The 18,858-nt window shown below is 45.1% G+C and overlaps 1 protein-coding gene across 3 annotated transcripts in view; it reads left to right on the plus strand.

Moving 5' to 3' along the window:
- Positions 1-18,858, plus strand: part of ctnnd2a (catenin (cadherin-associated protein), delta 2a) — a 474,718-nt gene that overhangs the window by 294,304 nt on the left and 161,556 nt on the right. For all 3 annotated transcript variants that reach the window (XM_051682873.1, XM_051682874.1, XM_051682875.1), the window contains one exon: positions 3,959-4,091. In XM_051682873.1, coding sequence (XP_051538833.1) covers positions 3,959-4,091 — 133 coding nt within the window. The remainder of the gene's footprint in view (positions 1-3,958; positions 4,092-18,858) is intronic.

The raw sequence follows: 18,858 nt of genomic DNA on the forward strand, positions 1-18,858 counted from the left end.
ATACCAACATAGCTTTCAAAATGTCTCTTTATGGTCAAGAAACCCCACTGTAATTGTAGTGGCAGACTTAATTACGTGTCAGTTAATTTTTGTCTGTCTCTGTGAGACTCTGTCTGTTATTTACTGCTTCTATCGCCTTTTGGGAGTTGTGTAGCAGTAAGACAATCAGTCCGAGGTATTGATTAAAGTGGTATAAATCAGCTTTGTCAATGAACTCCGTGTCCGACCACAAACTGCCGTGAGATTAAATCAGCTTTATTCACTATGGCAGCCTGAATTACTTGTATTAATGACTCTTAAATGCTTGATGATGTTGCCGGGTTTGTGTTATTTTATTTAATGGCCATTACAGGAATCACAGGGACAGTTTCACTTTATACCAACCAACGTTTTAATGGACACTCACACGTAATCACAGAAAATGATTTAAGTCTGAGAGTCCATCTGCTAAAAATATTCCTTTGGCCAGGGCTGCATGCCATTGGACGGACGCCATGGCAACGCCTGTCTTCTCACTGTAGCCACTGACCACTGCCTTGCCAGCAGTCAACTTGGGTGGACTCATCACTTTCCAAGTCTGAGATGCTGTCTCCTCATTGGCTGATTGGTTGAGGAGAAAAAGCCATGGCTCATTTTCCATTTCCTGCAGTCCTGTGCTGTTACCTAGAGCTGCATTAAAGCAATGCTGATTGTTTGAGCTAATCAGAGTGTCTAAGCTGAGAGAAAGAGAGAGAGAGAGATGCACGTACAAGGCAGGAGATGTTTAGACAGCTTTTCAGACATTCTGTGTTGTCACTCCCTCTTTGATAGCCATTTATCTGTGTATGTGTGTCCGTGAAAGAGGGATAACCAGGAGCTGATGAATTGAGCACAGGAATTGTAGTTCACAGTGTCTCGTCAATCACTTCATTGTTGCGTGTGTTGGAATCTAATGCATGTGTGTAAAACACATGATTGAGTGTGTGTTGATATGCATATTCTTACACTGATCATGCTTATGAAAATACAATAAATGTTGTTCTGTATTAGGGGAAACATTATCTTATCCTATTTTAATATGCAGAGAAAACAAAAGGTTTATTTCCCCGAAAAGTGTTAAAAATGTGGCTCTGTGGCGCCATCAAAACATTGCTCTGCTTGTTTTAGCATTCCAAACCTGCCGTCATAGCAACTTTGTCTCTGCAAATTACACTCTTCAGCTCTATATGCTTCAAGCAAAACCCGATCTAGACACGTTTTTAGTTGGACATGGACGTGCAGGTAATTTTTGGTTTATTAATTTGTATGTAAACCCTTGAAACAGGTTTTTGTATTGAGTCATTTAGAATGTTATCAGTATTTTGTTGTACATGTAAACACACACAATGTGTATAAGATCTAAACAGACTTATGATGCCTCAGGAGGAAGATCTAAAAGATTGAGGCTGATTTCTTGTTAGTGTGTGTTTATGTGTTTGTGTATGCACAGGCATGTTTGTATGATCATGCGTTGCTATGTGAGCTTTCATCTCTGTTTAAAGCACTGAAATGCTCATACTCACACGAATACAGCTACATTCTTCTGCCCCAGTTCTGTCACACTGCCTGTGATGTTCCTGCACATCAGTTGGGAAAAAGGAAGAAACACAATTCTGATGGCGACAATTGAACCAATTTTCAAACGTTTAGCAACGTTTGATAGCAACGTTATCAAACCTGCAGACCCAGCCCCACTTCATACAGCACATGAGTGGTGTTTCATTTGAACATGGAATCCCTGCTAAGTTTTAATTAATCAAAAAGCACAATGCTTATCTTATCAGCTGATCATTTTCATTTTGATTACGGACTGGCGAGTAGGAGAGCTGATTCCTGGGAGGAACAGGCCCTTATCTCCAGGCAAGCGGATGCTTATCTGCCTGTTTGCTGGAGCATCTGCCTTAGAGCAGGTTGGCCCTCAGGTTAAATGCTTAAGACACTGGCAATACTCTGATTTCATCCTGTGGTTCTCCTTATATGTATCAAATCCTTATCTCACTATGATAAAAGGCATTTGTTTAGGGCCTTTATTTATCAAAGGCTGCCATGTTCTGAGATGAGCCCTGAAAGATTTTGTTTTTTGCTTCTAAGATAGATATGAGAATGACTGGTGTTTGGTTGTGTGTGCAAAAAGGAAAACTTTAAAAGTGAATTAGATTTTTGCATTTTCTGAAGAAAGTATGATTGGTGCAAAACTTGCCATAGTGCAGGGGTATTGTGGGTGGTTGCCAGGATTTTGCTATGTGGTTGCTAAGGTAATTTGGGTGCTTGCTCTGAGGTTACTGGCCCAAGTCAAAAGAGCCCCAAGTCTCTTTGATATACATGGGATTATTTTCACCTGTTTTATAATCCGCCAGGCGAAAATCAAAAAATGTATTGTTTAGAAAAGTAACAACACACCTTTCCTCAACAAGCTGCACAATTTGAGGTGTTATTCATGTTATACATGATGTCTGTAGCCCAAATGAAGCAGGATGAGTTAAGTCCCATCTCACTAGCCAAATTTTCCAATGATTTTCAGGTGTTAGCTTCATTAACATAATCACCAGCCAGGCAGAGGGAGATGGAGCGCACATTAGCGTCTCTCAGTGGGAGGGTCACCAAGGCAGTGACGAATGAGTGTAGTTCATGTGTAAAAGAGGACGGTAGCAATTTTTCTGCAGAAAAAGCATTGCATCTGAAAAGCGCTCGTGGATGGTGCGTTTGGAGGAGATGCTTAATGCTCTTTGGAGTCAACAAGTATGTTTGGATGACATACGTATCTCATATGTCATATCATGACAGACCATTAAAAGAAAAACTTATCTGCTACCTAGATCTCTGCACAGCATGACAATAAATGTGTAGAACCTTTTTCATTTAATACTTGGGTCTTATATTATTTTATATATAATGTAAACATAAGCTTTATATTTAAATAGCTTTAGATTATATAAATATACTGATGCTGCATAGCAGATGCTGCAGACTCTAAGAATAATATTGAAAAATACCTGTGTAGTCAAAAGCTTCAAGTTGATTGGCTGTGAAAATGGGCCATGACAGTGAAGCATTGAAAAAAGACAAAGGCAGTCTTTAAGTGTGACACCTTCCCTCCATTTTTAACCGGTAAGTGTGACAGGCTCTCTGACTAGGAGGGAAATATCAGTCACAACAGTCACTAAGAGTGACACCACCCACCCAAATCCAGTTGTCCTGAGTCTGCTAGTGTGATTCCAGCAATATGCACTGGAGTTTAATATTTGGGGTTTTAGAGGTTTTGAAAAAGTATGATATTCTTTAAAATATTGGCTAGAAATTGTTCTTTATGAGTGCAGTCTTTAGAACATGATATTTGTAAAATCCTTATTATCAATCAGGAGCGACTGGAACAATCATAGAAGTCCATGGAAATTCATTGGTCAAAAGGTGTGGGAAACCTGACACTAACTGCTGGGTCACATCTACTCTGGAGCTAAATTATTATGTCTCTGAAAACCTTTATTGGTACTCTATGACTTTGGGGCTATCTGCTGCATAATACAAGACTCCCATAAGTGTATATGCGGTAAGAGAAGAATTATTGCGGCACAAACTTAAACTCTCCAAGTACAACCAATCTTTCTGTCAAACTTCCTTAACATCAGTAAGAATGAGCAAATCTAGTAGTTATCGCATAGGGGAGCACAAAGACACCCACTCACAGGCATCCACAATTGTAAACTCTCACCACCTCTTTGTGCCCACTGTTTCACAGCAATAACACAATAATGGAAACCATTTTCCCTGTAACCGTTTCAGGAAAGGCATTTATTTCACTTTACCCTCCATGTGTTAGAGATGTTCACAGTAGTGGTGCAGGTCTGGCAGCCCAATGCAATAACATAGAAGTCCTATTTCACCACCTACTGAATGTCAAAAGTGTGAAACTCTCTCTTTTTCTCTCACTCTTTCTCCATAGGGAGTTTGGTTGGCGAGACCCTGAGTTGCCTGAGGTCATTCAGATGTTGCAGCACCAGTTTCCCTCAGTTCAGTCCAATGCAGCGGCATATCTGCAGCACCTATGCTTTGGAGACAACAAGATTAAAGCCGAGGTAAAGATGATTCCACACATTACACTTTACATAAGTTGCTAGTAATTTTTTGGCCATACTGAGCAAAATATGTTTGGAAACCATTTTGTGGCATTGTAAAAGGTAATTAGGGTTGAATGTGGCTTGCATCTTTAATGGGATCTGCGATGTCGTACTTTGCTTAGGATCTTCTGGCGGACATGCCACATCCATTCAGAATGCACATTTCTCATTCTGCTACCCTGGGAAAACTTTTAAAATACTTAATGAAAGATTTTATTATTTATATGTGTTGTTCCATGAAATACATTTTTGTACATACTGTCGACAGATAATTCACCCCTTTATTGAAATTTGATGCCAAGTCTCTGATGGTAGATTTCCCAGCAGTATGTTTTCAGAATTATAAAGAGTGCCATGCATTGCACCACTAATTAATTACTAAATGCACAGCCAAACAATATGTGGAAAGCATTGTATTGACAGCCATTCTCTATGCAACAGCTCTATAATTGTATCCCAGAGGCTTAAGAGAGGCTTGGAGGATGAGGAAATTAAATTTGGAGAATAAATCTGCAGTAACAAAACAGCAACAGAGGGAGAGATGAGCCAGCCAACAAACTTTTAAATTATATTTAATGAAAAAACAAAAAGTGAGGGCCAAATTAGTCTAGCTTGCAATGAGCTTCACTTCAACCCAGCATTTTTCTCCATTTGCGCAATGTCATATTTATTAAGAAAAGCTGCAAAATGAATCCTACATTTTCTTTGATTTAAACGCTCAGCAATTTCACCCCACACCAAAATTAACTTCAAGATTTTCAGGTTGTTCGCATACAATTTTTTGTGAAAATGCTCCATCGTAGTTTGTATATATGAGTTCAAGATGGCGCCGAGTATGGCTGCTACGTTGCGAGCTCCGACCCAATATTGCAGTTTTTTGTTTGTTTTGTCTACAGTTCTTATGTTTTTTGTCTTGGATGTTGTCTGCCTTATTGTCTACAATAGACAACACTTTTGGACATTGGTTCTGCAATAGCACACTGAAAACCAGACTTTAAATACCTCAGTGCCGACCCGCTGTTTTCAAACACGCCAGTGGAGTCCTTTGTCTGGGCAGCCTGGCCGCGGAAACATAGCCGGAAAAGGGGAAGGAGAGCTGGCGTTCTCATCAGACTAAGACATCACGCAAATCAACCCCCGCTACCCAGTATTCTACTGGCAAATGTTCAGTCTCTGGACAACAAGCTCTGTGAGCTGAGAGTGCAGATCTCTTTCCAACGAGTGACAAGGGACTGCTGCATTATCTGCCTTACAGAAACTTGGATGTCTGCGGAGATTCCAGACTCAGCCATCAAACCTGTGGGGTTCTCTGTGCACAGAGTGAAAGACCTCTCAGGTAAAAGCAGAGGAGGTGGTTTATGTTTTATGATCAACAAATCCTGGTGTGATCAGAGGAACATACATTCTATCAAGTCTTCCTGCTCTCCTGATCTGGAATTTCTCATGCTTCTGTGTCGACCATTCTGGCTACCGAGGGAATTCACAGCAGTCATTATCACAGCTGTGTACATCACGACACAAGCCAACACAGACCAGGCACTCAAGGACTGTATGGGAGTATAAGTGAGCAGGAAACCGCACACCTTGAGGTGCATTGTGACTGGGGACATTAACAAAGCCAACTTCAAGTCAATAGCACCGAAATACTACCGACACATCAGTTTCAACACGCGAGGGTCCGAGTTTTGGGCCATTGCTACTCTCCCTTCCGGGATGGCTACAGATCCCTCCCCTGCCCACCACTTGGCAAATCGGGCCACTTTTCCATTCTGTTTCTGCCCGCTTTCGGCAGAAACTGAGACAGGAAGCACCCGCCCTCAGAACGATCCAGTGCTGGTCGGAGCAATCAGATTCTATGCTACAAGACTGTTTTGATCACACGGACTGGGAGATGTTCCGGTCCGCCTCTTATGACGACATCAAGGTCTACACTGATACCATAACATGTTTCATCAGGAAGTGCATAGATGATGTAATACCGACCAAAACTATAAGGATCTACCCTAACCTAAAACTGTGGATTAATAGTGATGTTCGTGCGGCACTTAATGCGCGGACCTCCGCTTTTAATTCCGGGAACACGGAGGAGCATAAACAAGCCAGTTATGCCCTCCGCAAAACTATCAGAGCAGCCAAACACCAGTACAGAGACAAGATTGAAGGACAGTTCAACACCACCGACTCTAGAAGCATGTGGCAGGGAATTAATATCATCACAGACTTCAAAAGGAATAAAAACTCTGCCGTGAACACCGCTGCCTCTCTCCTGGATGAGTTTAATACTTTTTATGCTTGTTTCGAGGGAAATAACACCACCCTTGCGGAGAGAGCTCTCGCGGCCAAAGCTACAGATGTTAGTTCACTCTCCATCTCTTTAGCAGATGTAACCCAATCCTTCTGACGGGTGAATATCCGTAAAGCCACGGGTCCAGACGCCATTCCGGGACGTGTCATCAGAGCGTGCGCGAACCAACTGGCTGGTGTTTTTACTGACATCTTCAACTTTCCCTCTCCTTGTTTGTGGTCCCCACATGCTTTAAAAACTTCCACCATTGTGCCTGTACCAAAGCAATCCAAAATCACTTGCTTAAATGACTGGCATCCTGTTGCTCTGACCCCCATCATCAGCAAATGCTTTGAGAGACTAATCAGAGATTACATCTGCTCTGTGCTGCCTGCCTCACTGGACTCACTGCAGTTTGTATACCGCAACAACCGCTCCACTGATGATGCCATTGCATCTACACTACACACTGCTCTCTCCCACCTGGAAAAAAGTAACACATATGTGAGAATGCTGTTTGTAGACTACAGCTCAACATTCAACACAAAAGGGCCCTACAAGCTTGATGTGAAACTCTGGACTCTGGGTTAAACAGCTTGATGTGCAACTGGATCATGGACTTCCTGTCAAGCAGACGCCAGGTGGTTAGAATGGGCAGCAACATCTCCTCATCACTGACCCTCAACACTGGAGCCCCGCAGGGCTGTGTTCTCAGTATTGAGAACTCCTGTATTGCCTGTACACACATGACTGTGTGGCAACACACAGCTCCAATGCCATCATTAAGTTTGCTGATGATACGACGGTGGTAGGTCTGAACACTGACAATGATGAAACAGCCTACAGAGAGGAGGTGCACACTCTGACACGCTGGTGTCAGGAACACAACCTCTCCCTCTACGTCATTAAGACCAAGGAGCTTGTGGTGGACTTCAGGAGAAAAGACAGAGAACACAGCCCCATCACCATCAATGAAGCACCGGTGGAGAGAGTTAGCAGCTTCAAGTTCCTCAGTGTCCACATCACAGAGGAACTCGCATGGTCTGTCCACACTGAGGCCATTGTGAAGAAGGCTCATCAGCACCTCTTCTTCCTGTAGACGGCTGAGGAAGTTTGGAATGAACCAACACATCCTCACATGGTTCTACACCAGCACTGTAGAGAGCATCCTGACTGGCTGCATCACCGCCTGGTACGGCAACAGCACCGCCCTCAACCGCAAAGCCCTGAAAAGGGTGGTGCGAACTGCCAGACACATCATCGGAGGTGAGCTTCCCTCCCTCCAGGACATATATACCAGGCGGTGTGTGAAAAAAGCTCGGAGGATCATTAGAGACTTCAGCCACCCGAGCCATGGGCTGCTCTCACTGCTACCATCAGGCAGGCGGTATCGCAGCATCAGGACCTGCACCAGCCGACTTCATGACAGATTCTTCCCCCAAGCAATCAGACTTTTGAACTCTTGATCTCTCACGATCAATATACATCAGCACTGCACTTTATTAATCTTATTAATCTCACACTGGACTGTTATAAATTATATTCTCTCTTAACAACACACTGGCAACTGACTACCAACCGACAGCCTGAATGTCAATACAGCACAATACAACCTACTGTATATTTTATATATACTTTTTATTGTATACTGTGTATTCTATATTGTGTGTATGTGTATTATATAATGTGTGTATTGTATACTGCACATTGTATATTATTATTTGTATATCATGGGTAATTATGTGTATATTAGATATGTAAATTGTGTTGTGTAAATCTGATGTTTATTGTAAATTGGTATATGTCTCATCACTGTCATGACTGCTCGGAACTGCACCCAAGACTTTCATGCACTGTTGCACTTGTGTATATGGTTGAGTGACAATAAAGTGATTTGATTTGATTTATAATTGGGGATTACATGGTTTGCTACATTTTCTTGGAAATAAAATATTACAAATGAGCATATCACAGTTGCCCTGCTCCCACCACACATAAAAAAAATAAAAATAAAAAAAAATCATTATAACGTACCACATTCTGCATATATGTAGCCACTAATGTAAAATTATGACTTTAAGACCAAGCAGAAGCCTCTGAACGGTTATATTGTGCAAACAGTAATCCTACTATGGCTAGCACCCTATAACCTGCCTTTCAGCAAATCAGTTACATCATCAGTTACATTAATATTCATGAACCATGCTAAAAAGTTCTATCATGTACCTCCTCCCCACACACTTTTCAGATTTTCTACACCCCTTCCTTGAACCATTCAAAACATTTAGCAGCATACAGCATTATGTAACAAGCTTAATGTACAGTATGTTACATATACATACAGTGCACTGACAGTACTGTATCTTCCCTTGATCCTGAATCAATCCCTCTTCATATGTGTTTTCTACAATGGGTCTACTGTCTCATTTTCAGATATGTCCTGCTTTCCTTTTCAAGAGTTTGACCTAGATGTCTGCTTCTCTAGAGGTTCAAACCCAGTCACATTTTCTTGATATGTCTTTTGATTCAGTCTGGCTGGATTTGGAACTTCCTATTAGCTGGACATGGATACGCAAAGAGCAAAAGATGAACTATGGGAGATAACACTGATGGAGCAATTAGCAAACCCGATTACACTTCTCGCCTCTCTAAATGGTTTTTTCAGTAGAGGGACACATTTGCAAAGGCTGTACCATTGCATGTGTAGGTGTGTTTGTGTGTGTGGCTGCTTGGTAGAACAGTAAGAGTACTGCAGCAGATGGTGCCAAAGACCTGAACAAGTTATTTGAACCCTGCCATTCATTTTCCTCAACATACGGATACATAAATGCTTTCACATTATGGAGTGGATAGTGAAAAATGACACTGATCTGCAGTACAGGGGTTTCAGGCCTGTTAATGGCTTTTTTTTTTTAAAAGCTGTCTAAGGTCTTGCATAATATACTAGTCAGGTTACAAGCTGCAGACTACACCATGATAAAAAGGCTGTAGTGTCTCTCTTTAAGCTGAAAGGAATTTTTCAATAGCTATGACAATACATAACTGCACTGATGTTATAGGGCTAGGAGGAACAAAACCGATACTTCTAATGTTTCTATTATTATCCAAATATAGTTTTAGAGATCCCCAAAGGCTTGATCTTGTTATTAGTTAATCGATTTAGATAACTTGCCTTTGTGGTAGGTTAGATCACATATGACTAGATTATCCCATCTTAAAGTCAACATGAAATTAAAATTGATCCTCTTTACATTCTTAATGCATGTTCCTGGTCTTATTGTGCATGATTCATCAGTACACGTCTTGTAAATGTCTCAAAATATATTTTCAATAAAATGTAATAACTTGCTCTGCCTTTGAAAAAAAATTATTTTCATCAGATACATATTGAGCTCCGCAGGATATTGGTTAATGGTAAATAAAAGCAGAATTGCTATGTAGGCCAGAAACATACTTTACACAAGTAAGTGTACGCACATGCGGGCGCTTGGCCAACGCATTGTCAAAGCGCATTTCAGTTCAACATTCTTGCATTACTGTGGCAGTAACAAACCTCAGTTCTCAATGGGGCAATAGAGTTACCTTCAAAAGTCTTAGCTGGAATGAAACTGGATTTGTTATTATTCAAATAATGTACTATAAATGTATTGACTTCAATTGCTTAGCAATATTCTCTTCAAACTGTTGTTCTGCCAGGACAGTAGTTGTCTTAAAAGAGAAAACTTACCGTAGAAGCAGACAGTTCACTTAAATGTCTGCTAAAGCGCTCCTTGTGGCAACATTGAGAATGCAGCGCGTACGTGAGTTGTGTTATTAATTGAAAATGCATTTTGGAAACCAATGAAATTGAGCTGGCGTAGTTAGAAGCTTCTGCATTCACATACTTGCATAGAGTGTGTTTCGGCCTTAAGGCATTTATTTTAGGCTATTGTTGTAGGTAATGCAGGCTTTCTGCACTTTTGCCAATAGTTAACACAATAATTTAATGGCAGTGAACTTTAATATAATAGAGGTTACAGCAATACAGTTTTTCTCAATCGCTTTGGCTAATTTTTTGAAACAGTCTTAACATTCTCTAAAGTGTAAGTGTAATTGTCACAACTGTTTTATGGGACATCACAACTCTATTTCATGTCTGCAAAATGTAGTAACTCACACAAAACATTTAACTAATGCTTTAAAACCTAGTTTTCCCTATCTGTCACTCACTCGACGTTGTGTCGATGTAGTGACACTACGGGTCACTCTTGGGAGCCCCAAACACCTCTGCTTTTTTTGAAAAAAAGCCAATGGGAATTGGCGAGTGGAATTTGCATGCCAATTCCCCTGGACATACGGGTATAAAAGGAGCTGGTATGCAACCACTCATTCAGATTTTCTCTTCGGAGCCGAGCGGTTCTATTTATTGAAGCTGAATTCATCCGCAAAGTTAATTCACCTCATCTGCTGGATTCTATGGCGCATTTCAGCGGCTTCTCCCCCTCTGCACCCGTGGAGTGCAGAGAATGCTCCTGGGCACTTCGGCAGAAACAACTAAAAGAGTATATTCTAAAAAGAGTATATTTTCTTTCTAAAAGAGTGGCACACATGGACCTCTGTGTTACCTTTCCATTTGTGTGTTATTCCTGGTTGCTTCTGAAGCTCTCTGCTTCTGACGGCCACGATCGCTGTCATACGTGTCTGGGCAATGCCCACGCAGAGACATCGTTCGTGGATGAGTCATGTCCTCATTGCGAGAACATGACCATGGCAACGTTGCGATCGAGGCTTGCTTTCGTAAGAAAAAAACTGCATGAGGGTAGTTCTGACCCGGGATTGATGCAGGAACTGCGCTCGGCGACCGACCTCGCTCTCCGGGTGACGAAGGTCACGGCGTGGTCTCTCGGGCAGGTGACGTCCACCCTGGTGGTCCAGGAGCACCACCTTTAGCTTAACTTGGTCGAGATGGGAGAGGCGGACAAGGCACGGTTCCTTGATGCCCCCATTTCCCAGGTTGGCCTGATTGGCGACGCCATTGAGGACTTTGCCCAGCAGTTCTCGGCGGTGAAGAAGCAGACGGAGGTTTTACAACATATCCTGCCCTGGCACGGCTTAAGACCCCGCACCCTGTCTGCTCGTCGCCAAGGGCGTCCTCCTGCAGCAACAACACCGGCTCCGCCGCAGCCCACCCCCGTGGCCGGTTCCGGCGTGGAGCCCTCCGCAGGAAGCAGACGCCACCCGTCTCACGGCCGGCTGCTAAGAACCCGAGGAAGGCTTTGAAGTGCCCCTGAGACGGGCGACCGAGGGGCAAGTCGACAGACCACTCCATCCCCCGGTGGAGGGCCAGGTGGAGAATCTTTTGTCTCCGCATGCCCAGGAGGCTGCGGCACCTAAAAGCCTGCCAAAAGAATGGTTCCCTCGTCTTCTGGGTCACATATCCGGTGCGCATGGCCATCGTCACGACCACTGTCCTCCGTCCCATTTTGGCAGTTATGGTGCTCCAGCGGCGGACCCCCCGCCCCTGTGTGCCCAGCTGTGGCACAAACATGCCCACACGGGATTGGTTCCAGTGCACTATGGGTACGAGATTCCTCCTCCCCCATCCTCGGCCAATCTTGTGGTGGGCGGCAGGAGCCAGGTAAGTGCTTCGATGTCCCTGGACTCAGCACGGCCGCGAGGCCCCACCTGCCGGTACGTCCGACATGATCATTCCCTTGGTCCCCCTCACCCGGAGTTTGGGCGCATGGCTCGCGCTTTCCAACCCGTCGAGATGGCTGACCCGGACCGTCCGACTCGGCTACACGATTCAGTTCGCCAGGCACCTGCCCAGGTTCAGCGGTGTCCGCTTCACCTCAGCGAAGGGCGAGAATGTCGCTACCTTGCTTGCGGAGATCGCTACCCTTCTGCACAAGGGTGTGATAGAGCCTGTCCCTCCAGCCGAGATGAAGAAAGGGTTCTACAGTCCTTACTTCATCGTATCGAAGAAAAGCGGTGGGTTGCGACCAATCCTGGACCTGCGAGTACTGAACCGGGCTTTGCACGGACTCCCATTCAAGATGCTGACACAAAAACGCATTCTAGCGAGCGTCCGGCATCAAGATTGGTTCGCAGCGGTAGACCTGAAGGACGCGTACTTTCACGTCTCGGTCTTACCTCAACACAGACCCTTCCTGCGGTTGGCCTTCGAAGGCCAGGCATACCAGTACAAGGTCCTCCCCTCGGCCTGTCCCTGTCCCCTTGCATCTTCACAAAGGTCGCAGAGGCTGCCCTTGCCCCGCTAAGGGAAGTGGGCCTCCGCATCTTCAACTATCTTGATGACTGGCTAATCCTAGCTCACTCTCGAGGTTTGCTGTGCGCACACAGGGACCTCGCGCTCCTGCACCTCAGCCGACTGGGGCTTCGGGTCAACTGGGAAAAGAGCAAGCTCTCCCTGGTTCAGGGCATCTCTTTTCTCAGTTTGGAGTTGGACTCAGTCTCGATGACACCGCGCCTCACGAACAAGTGCGCACAGTCAGTGCTGAACTGTCTGAATGCGTTCAGATGGAGAACAGCGGTTCCACTGAAACTTTTTCAGAGGCTCCTGGGGCATATGGCATCCTCAGCGGCGGCCACACCGCTTGGGTTGATGTATGTGTGACCGCTTCAGCACTGGTTTCAGACTCGAGTCCCGTGATGGGCATGGCACCACAGGACACATCACGTGGCCATCACGCCGATCTGTTGCCGCCACTTCAGTCCTTGGACCGACCTTGCATTTCTATGGGCAGGGGTTCCCCTAGAGCAGGTCTCCAGGCATATCGTGGTTACAACAGACGCCTCCAAGACGGGCTGGGGCACCGTATGCAATGGGCACACATTCGTTGGCACATCAACTGCATAGAGTTGTTGGCAGTACTACTCGCCCTGCGGAGGTTTCGGCCATTGATCCAGGGCAAGCACGTGTTGGTCCGGACAGACAACACAGCATCGGTAGTGTACATCAACTGCCAAGGCGGTCTACGCTCCCATTGCATGTCACAACTCACCCGCCGTCTCCTCCTCTGGAGTCAGCAGTGCCTCAAGTCGCTACGAGCCACACTGTCATGTCAGGTTACTATCAGGGGAGAGTGGAGACTCCACCCTCAGGTGGTCCAGCTGATTTGGAGTCGATTCGGTTGAGCACAGGTAGACCTGTTTGCTTCCCGGGAATCCTCCCACTGCCCGCTTTGGTACGCCCTGACTGAGGCACCCCTTGGTATAGATGCGCTGGCACACAGCTGGCCCCCTGGACTATGCAAATACGCGTTTCCCCCAGTGAGCCTACTTGCACTTGCAAGGTCAGGGAGGACGAGGAGCAGATCATCCTAGTAGCACCCTACTGGCCCACCCAGACATGGTTCTCAGATCTCACGCTCCTTGCGACAGGGACGGGGCACCATCTGGCACCCGTGACCAGACCTCTGGAATCTCCACGTCTGGCCCCTGGATGGGACGCGGAAGACCTAAGTGGCTTATCACCCGCGGTGGTAGACATGATCACTCAGGCTAGGGCTCCCTTTACGAGGCGCTTGTATGCCTTGAAGTGGCGTCTGTTTGCTAAGTGGTGTTCTTCCCGACGCGAAGACTCCTAGAGATGTGCAGTCGGATCAGTGATTTCCTTCCTGCAGGAGAGGCTGGAGGGGCGGCTGTCCCCCTCCACCCTGAAGGTGTATGTAGCCGCTATTTCGGCGCATCACGATGCAGTAGATGGTAAGTGTTTGGGGAAGCACGACTTGACCATCAGGTTCCTGAGAAGCGCTAGGAGGTTGAATCCCTACAGACCACGCCTCGTCCCCTCATGGGACCTCTCTGTAGTCCTTCGGGGTCTACAGGGAGCTCCCTTTGAGCCCTTGAAGTCAGCTGAGCTTAAGGCACTCTCTTTGAAGACTGCCTTCCTGACTGCGCTCACTTCCATCAAAAGGGTAGGGGACCTGCAGGCGTTCTCTGTCAGCGAATCGTGCCTGGAGTTCGGTCCGGGTTACTCTCACGTGATCCTGAGACCCCGACTGGGCTATGTGCCCAAGGTTCCCATGACTCCTTTTAGGGATCAGGTGGTGAACCTGCAAGCGCTGCCCAAGCCTTGGCGTTGCTGTGTCTGGTGTGAGCTTTACGCATCTATTTGGATCACATGCAGAGCCTTAGAAGCTCCAAGCAGCTCTTTGTTTGCTTTGGTGGACAGCGGAAAGGAAGTGCTGTCTCCAAACAGAGGATCGCCTGCTGGGTCATTGACGCCATCACGATGGCATATCAGGCTCAGGACAAGCCACCCCCTGCAGGGTTACGAGCCCACTCCACCAGGAGTGTGGCGGCCTCCTGGGCCCTGGCCATTGGCACCTCTTTGGCAGACATCTGCAGAGCAGCGGGCTGGGCAACACCAAACACCTTTGCGAGGTTCTACAATCTCCGGGTTGAGCCAGTCTCGTCCCATGTATTGGCAGTCATGAGCAGGTAAGTTCCGGGACAACTGGTTGGGTGTACCGCTTGCGCATAGCGCCTTTCCCCTCCCTTGAGGTGAAGACGTGCGCTCTTGACTCCCAGTCGTGTTTACAGACTGTGATCCCTGGATGAATTTCCTCCTTAGCCCTCTGGCAGCTGAGTTTGTGGAGAAACTCGCTGACTGGCCCAGTACGTGCGCTAATGAGCTCCTGTACTGAGGTAGGTGTTCCACATGTGCTGGTTCCCCGAAGGTGACCCCATGTGATATTTTCCACAAAAATTGTTACCCTGACGGCAAACTGCTTCTTCCTTGGGCAGAGGCCCCTCTGACCCCGGTCGCCATGCTCTGTAGAAACTCTTCCCCCTTCGGGTAGGACCTACCATGGGATCTCTCCACATGATATACTTCTGACAAGACTCGGTAAGACCATGTGATGCATTCCACTCAAAATACCCCCCCCCCCCCTTTTTGGGCGGGGTGTGGTCTCCGCAGTGTCTTCCGCTTGGGAGGGACACCCCCCGACACAGTCACTTATGGCTCCCAGTCAGTTAACAAATTCCACTCTTTTTGGGGAGAAAAGAGAGGGAAAAGAGGCCTTGGCTGGGCTAGCCTGTCCCTATGTCAAAATCAAATAGAATCACTTTATTGTCACACAGCCATATACACAAGTGCAATGGTGTGTGAAATTCTTGGGTGCAGTTCCGATCAACATAGCAGTCGTGACAGTGATGAGACATAGGTGAGACATATACCAATTTACAATAACATCAAATTAACACAGCACAATTAAACATCTGTTATACACATAATTACACTCAACAATATACAAATAATAACATACACTGTACAGTATACAATACGCACTATATAGATAAACATTATTCAATAAAAATAAAAAATAAAAATATATAAAAAAGTATATATATATATATATATATATATATATATATATATATATATATATATATATATATATATATGTAGAATGTACAGTATTGTACTGTATTGACATTCAGGCTGTCGGTTGATAGTCAGTTGTTAAGAGAGAATATAATATAATAATATAATTTATGACAGTCCGGTGTGAGATATAAGAGTAAGGGTAATAAAGTGCAGTGCTGATGTATTTGATCGTGGGAGATCAAGAGTTCAGAAGACTGATTGCTTGGGGGAAGAAGCTATCATGGAGTCGGCTGGTGCGGGTCCTGATGCTGCGATACCGCCTACCTGATGGTAGCAGTGAGAACAGCCCATGGCTCGGGTGGCTGGAGTCTCTGATGATCCTCCGAGCTTTTTTCACACACCGCCTTGTATATATTTCCTGGAAGGAGGGAAGCTCACCTCCGATGATGTGTCTGGCAGTTCGCACCACCCTTTGCAGTGCTTTGCGGTTGTGGGCGGTGCTATTGCCGTACCAGGCGGAGATGCAGCCAGTCAGGATGCTCTCCACAGTGCAGGTGTAGAACCGTGTGAGGATATGGCGGTTCATTCCAAACTTCCTCAGCCGTCTCAGGAAGAAGAGGCGCTGATGAGCCTTCTTCACAACAACTTCAGTGTGGATGGACCATGTGAGTTCCTCAGAGATGTAGACACCCAGGAACTTGAAGCTGCTGACTCTCTCCACCGGTGCTCCATTGATGGTGATGGGACTGTTTTCTCTGTCTTTTCTTCTGAAGTCCACCACAAGCTCCTTGGTCTTACTGACGTTGAGGGAGAGGTTGTGCTCCTGACACCAGTGTGTCAGAGTGTGCACCTCCTCTCTATAGGCTGTTTCATCATTGTCAGTGATCAGACCTACCACCGTCGTGTCATTAGCAAACTTAATGATGGCATTGGAGCTATGTGTTGCCACACAGTCATGTGTGTACAGGGAATACAGGAGTGGGCTGAGAACACAGCCCTGTGGGGCTCCAGTGTTGAGGGTCAGTGAGGAGGAGATGTTGCTGCCTATTCTAACCACCTGGCGTCTGCTTGACAGGAAGTCCAGGATCCAGCTGCACAGCGAGCTGTTTAAGCCCAGAGCCCGGAGTTTCTCATCTAGCTTAGAGGGCACTATGGTGTTGAATGCTGAGCTGTAGTCTACAAACAGCATTCTCACATAAGTGTTCTTTTTTTCCAGGTGGGAGAGAGCAGTGTGTATTGTAGATGCAATGGCATCATCAGTGGAGCGGTTGTTTCGGTAAGCAAACTGCAGCGGGTCAAGCGAGAGAGGCAATACAGAGCAGATGTAATCTCTGATTAGTCTCTCAAAGCATTTGCTGATGATGGGGGTCAGAGCAACAGGACACCAGTCATTTAAACAAGTTATTTTTGATTGTTTTGGAACAGGCACAATGGTGGATGTTTTAAAGCATGTGGTGACTACAGACAAAGAGAGGTTGGGCAATCGACTTGTTCCTGATGGACTGTTCAACGCTCATGAGAGCATTGGGGGAGGTTACGTGACGGCCTGGTGCGCTGGCTACGAGGCACACAGCAGTCTGCCCGTCACACACCGGCAGTTCACGCAACACAGTTCAGCTAGTTGTGGCGTTTTGTATAGGGACCCCTAGTGTCACTACATCAACACAATGTCGAGTGAGTGACAGATAGGGAACGTCCTGGTTACTTTCGTAACCTCTGTTCCCTCCATCAGGGACATTGTGTCCCTCTTGCCACAATGCTGAACTACCCGCTGAAATGGCCGGGACCTGATCTTAGCTCCTCAGCACAAAACCTGAATGAGTGGTTGCATACCAGCTCCGTTTATACCCGTATGTCTGGGGGAGTGGTATGCAAATTCCACTCGCCAATTCTCATTGGCCTTTTTTCAAAAAAAGCAGAGGTGGGCTCCCAAGAGTGACCCCTAGTGTCACTACATCGACACGACGTCTCGTTCCCTCCATCAGGGAACGGAGGTTACGAAAGTAACCAGGACGATTTTGTCAGTAAATTGGCCAATGCCACCAAAATGAAAAGTTTTTTTTTGTCATCGTGTAAGCCATACTGGTCAAAGTGTTTAGATATTTTTTCACAATGGCAGTCAACCCTGGAAATGTTTTTTATGTACAAATTTCATTTTTGTTATACTTTTTTGTTGACACTGTCTGCTTACTGTACTATACAAGAATGTCAATTTTGTCTAGCTGTATGCTATTGTGTATCACACTGAGCTTTTAATATACCGATTTCAACAGTAGGTAAAAGTTTACTGGGAAAAGTCAATACTGCACAATACTGTAGTATGCAGAAAAAGGATATCCACATTTGTATGTATACAGTAAATTATTTTTTGTAGCAGTGTGTTACATGTAAACAGAAAATTCACATTTGCATGTCCATTTTTACACATTTCTTACATGTAAAGTTATATATAGTGAATAGAAAATTGCCACAAAATGACATCCATGCAAAAAAAAAAAAAAAAACGCAATAAAACAATAAATTGTACCTCCTCACAGTACGTAACACTACAAGTTCCCATCTGTCTGGCCAGAGATTTAGCAGACATCACAAACATTCCATGTCATATATATTTATGGAATATACATGTATGTCTGACAGATTTTGCTAATTGAATGGATCGTTTTGCATGTGATGGCTCACACGATGAAATAATGTTTAGAAGTTGTGAAGGGTATGACAGTTTCACTGAGAATCAACTCATCAGTTTTGATCAGCAAGCCATGTGCATTTATTTATTGTGCAAATTGTAGACAATTGTTCTTACTCTTTTGCACACGTGCCAAAACACGTGCAATTTGCTTAAATGAATAAGAAATTCAAATCTGGTGTGAACAAAAAAACGAATTGTTCAGCGATTTGAACTTATTGTTTTGAAAAAAATAAGAGAAAAACGATTGAGAAAAACTGTAATAGCAAATAAGGATTGATGGAAAAAGAAACATCAAGATTCTTAATTAGGATAATTAATTAGAAAACATTGTGATATTCTTTATCGTTAGCCTCCACATCCTAGTAAAAAAGCCCCCTCAGAAGTGGGTGCCAGCAATGTTCATACTTTTCCT

Source organism: Myxocyprinus asiaticus, chromosome 41 (assembly GCF_019703515.2).
Source record: "Myxocyprinus asiaticus isolate MX2 ecotype Aquarium Trade chromosome 41, UBuf_Myxa_2, whole genome shotgun sequence".
In the NCBI taxonomy this organism is placed as follows: Eukaryota; Metazoa; Chordata; class Actinopteri; order Cypriniformes; family Catostomidae; genus Myxocyprinus; species Myxocyprinus asiaticus.